Source organism: Aphis gossypii, chromosome 1 (genome assembly GCF_020184175.1).
Source record: "Aphis gossypii isolate Hap1 chromosome 1, ASM2018417v2, whole genome shotgun sequence".
Classification (NCBI taxonomy): domain Eukaryota; kingdom Metazoa; phylum Arthropoda; class Insecta; order Hemiptera; family Aphididae; genus Aphis; species Aphis gossypii.
In genome coordinates, this window is record NC_065530.1 from 149863 (window position 1) to 160151 (window position 10289).

General features: G+C 24.7%; 2 protein-coding genes across 4 annotated transcripts; one reads left to right on the top strand and one right to left on the bottom strand.

Moving 5' to 3' along the window:
• Positions 1 to 1574: 1574 nt before the first annotated feature.
• On the top strand, positions 1575 to 3073 carry LOC114120822 (NAD(P)H-hydrate epimerase). Its single transcript, XM_027982867.2, has 2 exons — positions 1575 to 2145; positions 2229 to 3073. Exon 2 carries the CDS (start codon positions 2276 to 2278, stop codon positions 2951 to 2953), a length of 678 nt encoding a protein of 225 aa, XP_027838668.2. The 5' UTR covers positions 1575 to 2145; positions 2229 to 2275; the 3' UTR covers positions 2954 to 3073.
• A 2175-nt stretch (positions 3074 to 5248) lies between these two features.
• LOC114120814 (SAC3 domain-containing protein 1-like) lies at positions 5249 to 10224 on the bottom strand. 3 transcript variants are annotated; one of them, XM_027982860.2, is made up of 8 exons: positions 9980 to 10224; positions 9729 to 9843; positions 9170 to 9325; positions 8942 to 9103; positions 7521 to 7727; positions 5911 to 6048; positions 5655 to 5844; positions 5249 to 5361 (listed from the first exon to the last, which is right to left on the bottom strand). In XM_027982860.2, exons 2-8 carry the CDS (start codon positions 9782 to 9784, stop codon positions 5299 to 5301), a joined length of 972 nt encoding a protein of 323 aa, XP_027838661.1. In that variant the 5' UTR covers positions 9785 to 9843; positions 9980 to 10224; the 3' UTR covers positions 5249 to 5298. The 3 variants fall into 3 exon arrangements, with proteins under 3 accessions (XP_027838661.1, XP_027838660.1, XP_027838662.1); XM_027982859.2 differs by having other exon boundaries at positions 9921 to 10224; XM_027982861.2 differs by having other exon boundaries at positions 9729 to 9774; positions 9844 to 10224.
• Positions 10225 to 10289: the final 65 nt, after the last annotated feature.

The following is a 10289-nucleotide window of genomic DNA, read 5'->3' on the forward strand; positions in this document are numbered from 1 at the left end:
AGATAAATTATCTTTATTACCTACCTGTAGCCTGTATAGGTACTATATTAAAAATTACAATCATATAACTGTACAGGATTTAAATATAATGACGATGTTAACATTTTATACTATTTGAAAAACATAAGTCAGTTAACCTAAAAATAAATATATAATTTATTTTAGTAGTATAGTACCTATTATTTTTAATTTAGGTATTAATATTTACGACATTTTGACCATTTTGTGATGTCTTATATTGAATGATTATTAATTATGTATATTTGTATATTTTGTAGTATTGTCATTTAAACATTAAATTGTTCATTAAAAATTAATTTATAAAGATTATTACAGTATGCAGGGCGCTAATGCCAAACGTCCTATGGCTAACTCTCCGGGACTAAATATTAAATACACTATTTTAATAATTTCTGTGGACGAAACGCCCGTTCATCGTCCTAATATCTTTAATAACAATATTAAGTACATGAAATTGTATTCTTTTTTTAGATTCTAAACGAAGTGATGACTGATGAATGAATTGATTTTGCAATGATGAGAGTTTTTTGTTTTGTTTTTGTGTACAGCATAACTGTTGAAATAATGTTTCAATTTCAAACTTTGGGATGATTTATTTCCAATGGCAAAGTGAACATCCTTGGTGCATTATAACCTAACATTTTCAGTTTTCAAAAAAATCGAGAAATACAAAATAAAAGTAATGAAAAAACAGGAATTTTCACACAAAACCATTTTTCGACCAAATCGATTTTTTATATGGTTGTAAATCAAAAACTAATCACTGTTAATACTAGAAATTTTCACAAAATGTTTATATAAGAGGTTATCTATATACGGTTAAATTTACTGTATTTACTAGTAAAACTCACTGTGATGGCCCAATGAAGGTTTTTTTGAAAAAAATTTTCTACTCTCAAAATCTAGGTTTCTTCAAATTATTTTTAGAATATAAACCTAAGTTACATTAGTTGCCATAGTTACATAGTAGCAAGGACACCAATATAAGGGGGTAAGGGAGGGACCAGGGACATGCCCCCCTGGAAAATGTTGAAAATCTTAGTATATTGTATACTGAGATCAGAATCTATTTATTTATATAGATAGAATTTAAAAATTTAATTTAATATAAGATAATCTATAATTTTTTTTATGAAAAATCAGTTTAATTATTGTAGAAAATCAGGTTATAAGCTCTAAATAACAACATGCTTTTTAGTTTTTATTCTATTTTATTTAATATGATATAATGAGATATGTGTGTAATTATATATATATATATATAATATACATACAGCCATTCCTATTTATAAATGGATTGATAAATTAAAATTTTGTCCCCCCTTGAGAATTTTCCTATGGGTGCCCTTGCATAGTAGACATTGCTATGCTTTCTTGACCTTCTAACTTCAAAGTCTCCATTTTCCGCAAAACCGCAGAATAATTATTCTATGATAAAACTATAAAAGTGATAAGGTTTATGATTTATTATTATAGGCTACAGCCTAATAATACATTAATACTGTATAGTGTATACTGTAACTGTATACTCAGTCGTGTATTATAATTATTATATGTTCATGGTATACACCAATACACCTTGGTCCTTGGATACAGCAACAGCGCGGTTTTAAAATAATAATCTGTTTAATTTTTTATCTTACTTCTTAGGGCCAGTTGTACCTACCATCTCCGGACTCCGATTAAAGTTAACCGTAGTTTAATCGGCCGAATTTACAAAAAAAAAAATAGCTGGTTAAAAATGTGTTATCAGCTAATTAACTCTTAATCACTGATTAATCATGGACAGTACAACCAGGCCTTAGCCCTTAGTTCTCAGTTTCTCACTTTCCTCAGAAGTCAGAGTTAATGTAAATGTGTAATCACTAATCAGCTATCAGCACTCAACAATCGTCAGTACTAGCTAGTAGCTAGTAAGTTAGTAACCTAGTGTCTTAGTAGTTAGTTAGTACTTAGTAACTTTACCTATAGACACGATGAAAGACTACATTCGAGAATGTTACTAATTTATTCTTCTATTATATTTGTATAATTATTGTATAATACAATATTGTGTGTGCGCAGTTAGATAATTAGTTTGTTAAGTTTGTTTAAAATTAAATCGACAGGTGCCTCGAAGCAACGGTGATAAAACAATTTTTATTTTGGTTTCAATTTGTAACAACTACCTAACGAGATTATTCTTTAAATGTTTTATGTCCCAAAAGTTTTACAGAAATTGATTTCTAACATTTTACCTAGACAGTCATTTAAAATGGTAAAATATTTAAAACAAGATGAAGCCATCAATATCGATCAAGAACTGTTCAACGTGTATAAATTTAGTGTTGATCAACTTATGGAGCTGGCTGGCTTAAGTTGTGCAACAGCTATACAAAAATGCTTCCCACCAATAAGTCATCAAAAAGTGTTGGTACTTTGTGGACCAGGTAACAACGGTGGTGATGGTCTGGTGTGCTCAAGGCATATGCAACTATTTGGTTACTCATGTGAAGTATATTATCCTGTGCGTACAGACAAGCTTTTGTACAATAATCTTATGCATCAGTGCGAGACATCTGGTGTACTTGTGTCTGATTCCTTGTCTGAAAACATGTCTACATATGACCTCATAGTAGATGCATTGTTTGGTTTTAGTTTCAAGCCACCAGTACGAGCAAAATTTTTGCCAGTCATGAATGCATTGAAAAAAACCAACAAACCAATCTGTAGCATAGATGTCCCGAGTGGTTGGAGTATAGAAGGAGTTCCTGATAAAGATGCAATCAATCCAGATATGTTGATTTCATTAACAGCACCAAAGGAATGTGCCAGAAGTTTCAAAGGAAAATATCATTATTTGGGTGGAAGATTTATACCGAAAAAGCTGGAAGAAAAATACCAGTTGGAATTGCCTGCATATCCTGATGCAGAATGTTGTTTAAAATTATAAAATTGTAAATAATATGACGTAATGTTTAATTTAATTTTAAAATTTTAAGTTAATGTATACTTGTTTTTTGTTGATTCAGAAAAATGTTAGATAAAAAATAAATGTAAATTATAGCATTGATATTTTTTATTTCTTACGTATTAATATTTTTTTCAGCAATGGATTTAGAATATTCAATTATGTATAACATACATATAGAAATACTATCATGTTAGAACAAATTATTCAAGGGTAAATTTTTTTTAAGGAATTTACTATTCTTCTAATCTTTGTTTAGATATTTTTACTGTCATGACTTTATATAGAGCATTTAAGATAATATTTATAATTAATGATAATTTGTTTCAAATAACATGTCAACATTTAACTCTTTACCTCAATTATTTATCGCCATATTTTTTATTTTTCCTTTGAAATCTTAGTCATAAATATTAAATGCTAACTGATCAACATTTTCTTATAGTATCCGAAAACTTCTTTCTTTTTTTCATAACCACCCTCATATTACTTCTTATAAACAAGTACACAACTAGCCATTACACCGAATGCATTGTGTCCCTAATATCACATATTAATTTTAACCCGTTGAAATGTAGACTATAGGGATAAAACATTAGTATTCTATGCTAGAGGTTAACTCTTTTCTCCTATTTCGTTACTTATTTGATTTTATAACCTTTGATATAGTTAAACTGTTAAATAACTCTTAATTTATATTATGTTTAATAATTCCTCATCTCCATAATATAGAACAATATATTATATTACTGTCTTGGTGTTAGATTCAATTATAGTTACAGTGCATGGGCGTAGATAGGAAATATTTTTAGAGGGGGTTTTGATCTAGATATACATTAAGTTTAATTCATAATATTTATTTAAAAATTATTTTATCTTTAATTTTGGGGGTGTTTGAACACCTGAAACCCCTCTTACTTACACCTATGTTACAGTATGGTTTAATAATTCAATTATATAATATTTTATGTTAATGTTTGTGTAACTTTACCACAAACAAAAAAATAAATATAAAAAATGTCAACTAAACACTCATAACTAGTTTATATTTTGAGTGGCTAGCCAAGATTTTAGCCTGTATTCATCAATTATTATAATAAATAATAATATACAATTTCTGACTTTATTTTTTCTTTTGTATGTTTTCATCACTATAACTAAGTGCTTAAGTACATAAATATTTCATAGTTTTTTAATGCCAGTAATGTATTTATTAGCCATGATTGTAACTTATAAGCAACAAAATCAAAGCATTTTTGTTTTTAATTTAACATTTATAATTCTTTGATAATTTACTTAATTTTTTATTCGTAATTGTTTGTAAGTGAGACACATTGTAGGGTTATTAGTACAAGTCTTAATACAAAAGCTTTACAGCATAATTGTAACAAAAATGCCATTTAAATTATTTCACAACAGTCATTTTACACCGTAAAACAGTTTTAAGAGCATTTTATTCTATCTCAGTTATCTTTTAATTAAATGTCAATTATATAAAATGCTTAGAGCTTTATAAATTAACTATAAATTATCAAAAACATTTCATTAATATAATTAATAACCTAAGTTAGATTAGGTCTTTTACAAGAATACAATATGCTAGATACCCATTTAACATACTTATATAATATTTAAATATAAGATTTACCTAATATACCAGACCTAAAAATAAATAAGAAAATAAAAAAAAGAATTGAAAAACATAGTAGAAGGGGCAATGGATAAAGGTATTAACTGACATTTTTACAAAAAACCATTTTATTGCATGGATAAAGGTAGGTATTATAATGTTATAAACATTATATCAAAGTTTGATAAGATTTTATTTAGAGGTTACCGAAATAAAAAAAACTGAGAATTAAGAAGAATTTACCATTAGTTGAAGTGGATAAAAGTGGTAGTATATGTTAACTCCTTAGAACAAAAAAATATCAGTTAACACCTTTATCTATTGAACTAACTATATTATAATTAGTTTAAAATCTAATAATATTGAAGTAAAATTAAATCCCTATAATAAAATGTATATCATATTTTAATGTGGTGTCAAGCAAGGTTAGTTTAAGTAGAAAAATGTAGTTTTTTCAGTTGGGAAAATAATTTTCCTAAAATAATAAAAAAAAATTAATAGATATTAACGTAAAATATGTTATTAAAAAGAATAATGATTGTTTTTCTTTATCATAAATAATTTTGCTTTATGTTTTTTTTTATAAATAGTTATTAGTTTATAACAATAAATACACATTTCATGTAATAAATATTGTAACACATACATAATTCATTAAATATCATATAATTAAACAAACATTTAAAATATCATGTTTTTAAATATTAAGAACTATCTTTGATACATTAACATTGAATTTGATCTCTTTTTTCAGATGTAACTAAAACAAAAAATGTAAATAAAAATAAAAATTAATATCAGTTTAGCTGCTTTAAAATATTTTATATTGGTTTTTTATTTTTGTAATATGAATTAAAATTATAGATAAAACTGAGATATGGTATATATTTATAAAAATATTTCTTCTAACATATTGATCACTGACTAGTATTAAAATTCTTTGAAGACGACAGTTGCGGCATCAGCCGGTAGTCAGTATAACCCAAAAGTACCTCAAAAAATTCCAAAGCAATTAAACCCACCAACTATAAGAATAATTCTTATTTGTTTTACCTCATCAACTTCATTATTAAATAAAGACTTAGATAATTCCACTTTATCACCATTCACAGTTAAATGGTAATGTTGGCACTCTTTAATGGTTTCTTGAACTTTATTGTGCAGCAAAATTTTAGTTAAGATTGAAATTGGAAAGTAATTATTTTTGCAATTAAAACCCATACACATTGATTTTAATATGTTCCTAAAAGTGTTTTTATAGCAATTAGATTGTAATATCAGAAAAAATAAATGTAAAAATATTTTATACCTTCTAAGCATTGGTAATTGTACACTAATAACACACTGATGTATTGCTGGAAGTGTATTGTATATTTCAAATAAGTGTCCAAAATTACCATTCATAATACTCAATGATAATAACACTGCCTTTTTTATCAATGTACTTCTAAAAAAAAATACATAATCATATAAAACTAGTTATAACCACAGAAAATATATAATCTCAATATAAATTTAAGATAAAGTTTTAAGGTTTATATTTACATTTCCTTAAGGCTAAGCGTAGGAAAATTATTTTAATAATGTTTATATTTACAAGTAAAATATAACAAAATTATGCATGGATTTAAAAATTCTATGTATATCAGACAAATAAAGTATGGTTTTTTTTTTTTTTATCATAACCAATAGTCTTTGCTAAATCTTACTCAAAAACTTCATAATTTATTGTAAAATATAACCACTCATAATTTCTGGTATTTTAGATTTTAATAGAAGTAATGAATGTATTATTTTTTCAATCAAGTGTTTTTTTTTTGTTTATCTAGTCTACATAATAACTAGTTAAAAAAATGCTTTGATTTTAAACTATAAGAGTGACTGAATAGAAAATTGGTTCTAGTTTATATTTTAGAGGTCAAAATTAAAACTTTCAAATACTTCATATTTGTAACAGGAAAAAATGAACAAAATCCAGGAATTTTCAGACTAAATTACTTATTTTTTTTTTTTTATTATAATACAAAAACAAATAACTGCAGAAACTTGAAATCATCATATGAATAAATTATCATTATTTATACTATATTATTATCATTATTCTATTTATGATAAAATTTTAAAAAATTTAATTTTTTTTTGAGCTTTTTATAAAAACTTAATTTTTTATTTATGTTTTTAAAGTAAATTGATACCAATTTATAATTGGGGGTTTCTTTGAAATGTAATATAATTTTTTTAACAAGTGGTTAATATCCCAATTAAAAAATATTTATAGTCATATTTTTTAATGAGCATTTAAGTTTAGAATTTTGATAAAATTGGTTAAAAATCTCAAAAATTGCATAATATTATGTAGTTTGAAATTAATACAATTTGTTTTGTTTATATCTTAGATTAAAAAATTTAAAATAAGTGGGAACTTTTAATTTTTGCATATATTATATAATTCTGGATTTTATTATATACAATGGTATTTTTGATTTATTTTAAAATATTATCTATTTATACTATTAACTTATTTTTAATCTTTTACAGTATTTATAGAATGATGTTATTAAATGTGGTATAAATATATATTATATATTTTTTTTAGTTAATTCTGGCTATAAATATGTTGTCATATATCATTTATCACATCATCGATAAAACAAAAATGTTTAAGTTATGTTTGGTCTTTAAACAAATATTTAATTTGGCCATAACACCTATCTAATTATTGAGTATAATATATAATATAGTATAATAAAAATTATTATGTTCATTTAAGGCACTGTCATAATGACTAATACCTATTTAATTCTATACTTTTTTAAAGTTTTTTATAAACGCAGATAAAAGTTAAATACTGATATATAGTTTGTCAGTAAAATTCTCAATAAACTTTATCCTAAATAATTTGATTATTAATAAACTGACTTCTTTGTGATAAACGGCAAAGCTTGTTGAAGAACATTATAATCACCTAAATTAGTAACAATTAGGAGAGATACCATCTCAAAACAAAGTTCATCTGTTGATTCGTCAGAGTCTTCTAAAAATATTCTAACAATTTTAAAAATGCTTTCATGAAAATGCTTCAAATTTAAAAATGGATCAAATGTGTTAACATCATATTCGTAACATCTATGAACAAAATTGGAAATATGATAAATAAATAAAGGTATACGGACAATTGGTCCCTACAAAAAAATGTTGAATGCGGACAATTGGACCCCTTCATAATTTTATACTCGGACAAGTAGTTCCGGCTTAAAAGTTAAATAAAAATATTTTTTTATCTAAACATTTTTTAAAATGTATTTTCAATAATGTAGGTAATACTTTTAGAATATGAATAAAAATGAATAAAATAAAATAATATCGTTAACTTAATAATAACTTTTCAAAAAATCATCTTTTGAATTATTTGTATAGCCTTTTGAGATTTTCATAAATTGTAATTATTATATTATAATCAGGGGTGTAATTACTAATTTGCGGTATACAGGGTATATATTTGCGTACTTAAAATTCTAAATTGTTATTTTTGGCCCGCAAGGCACATGCACCACATCGCATCCTGGCTCACTCGGCCACATCACAAAAAAAAATAAAAATTACATTTATATAATTATATTAAAATAATAAATTAATATGTAAATATTATGATAGTTGATAATTGATTGATTGATCACGTATTTATAATCACAAAATAACCGTTGTATGATTATTATTAGTAACCACAAATTTTACTGATTTATTCTGTGCATATTTATTATAATGCTTTATATTGTTAATTGTTTTTATTTATTTGGCTGTTGAAGTTTCAATTTGTATTAAATTTAGACATTTATAGCTTTGTATATTTACTGCTTGTATTATGTCATTTTACTTTATTTTAATTGTGTTAATAATTACTTTTATACTACTATAATATTAATAATGTCAAATATGTCAAGAAAAAAATAAATAGTGACCTGCTCAATATTTATGCGTTCCAAAAAAATAAAATTGAAATCACCGCTCTGATTATACTTAAATTATTTTTTTATTAAACAATATTATTAATTATTGTTATATTATGATGTTCATTTTTATTTTTTTAAAAAAATAAGTATTATTATATTCTAAAAGTATTATATTATTGAAAATACATTTTAAAGAACGTTTAATGATATAAAAATATTTTGTATTTAACTTTAAAGCTGGGGACTAATTTTCTAAATATATAATGATGGAGGGGATCAATTGTCCACATACAAAATTTTTTCGTGGGGACCAACAATTGTCTTAGATTCATCAATAAATAATACATTAGTTACTTTAATAGGTCATATAATATTAATATTATGACTCACTTGTAGGCTGCAAATGCATGAAACCGAATAATAGGTGGTAAAATAGCCATCCATTCTTGGTTAGACACTTCTTGTATAGTGGCATCTTGTTTTATAGAATTTAAACGGTCATCAATAAAATCATAAATAATACTGAACGGTATATTAGTAATTGTGAGAATTCTAAAAGCATTTAAGATTAACAAAATAATAATCACTATTATTATTCTAATAAAACTTATACATTACTCATTTAAGAGATATGATATAGTATTCTTAAGAACTGATGGCGGCCTTAAAATATGAGGTTTGCTTAATAAATTACCAGCAGCTGAACGGCTAAAACATTTAACCATTTTATGTGGGTCACATTCTAACTGGTGTACAAGTTTCTTAGATTTTCTCCTAGACAAAAAAAAACATAATAAAATTTATCATTAAACATGGAAACATTTTACAGTTCTGAAAAAGTAAAATAAAATAAATAAAGTAAACTAGAAGTCATAAATTATTAGTATGTTTAAAAAAATAATAATTCTCAATCATATATAAGATTTAACAATTAATGAATAACGCAGTTATTTTTGATTAAGTTAATTTAGTGATAGAAAATAGGCATGAAGCCCAAGCTAGTAATTTCCAGTTATAATATTATTGCTTACATAATAATTTTAATTCCTTATTCCTACATATAAATTTGAGATTATTACAATTAAATTTGTATATTATGTTTCTATAGGTATAAAACCCTAAGGTAATAATTAATCCTAAAATTATTAATAATTAAGGTAAATTTAATACTACTCACATAATTGTTTCCTCTTTTGGACACATTTCCATGCATATTCCTTTCACTGGTAACATTATAAAATATATTTAATCTGTTTCGTTATTTCAGTACTATTATTGCAGAATTAAACTACCTATTAAAGTATTACATCATTAATCCAACAAAATATAAAATACTGATGAGTGATGATTGATTCCAAATTGTTATTACAGCTAAATGTCGAAGTAAGTAACCCGATATTCAGTACCCAAATCCTTATTAGTTATTACCAATTTTAATGTTATACTCGCAGCAATAGGAAATCGTGATTCTCAGCGACTGTGCGAATAGAAAATTGTCACCGACCACCGTGACGGTGATACGGTCATAATATAGACTATAAACAGTATATGAATTATATAATAAATTCAAATATTCATAAATTTCTTGATAATAATTAGGTACTCTATAGAAAATTTGATAGTGTTTTTGTGGTTTATACTAATTATACTTTTGTAAACAAGTTAGATGGGTTTATAAATACTGAATCAGTATTATCACAGAACAATCAACAATATTGGTATTCTGTGCTATTATTTC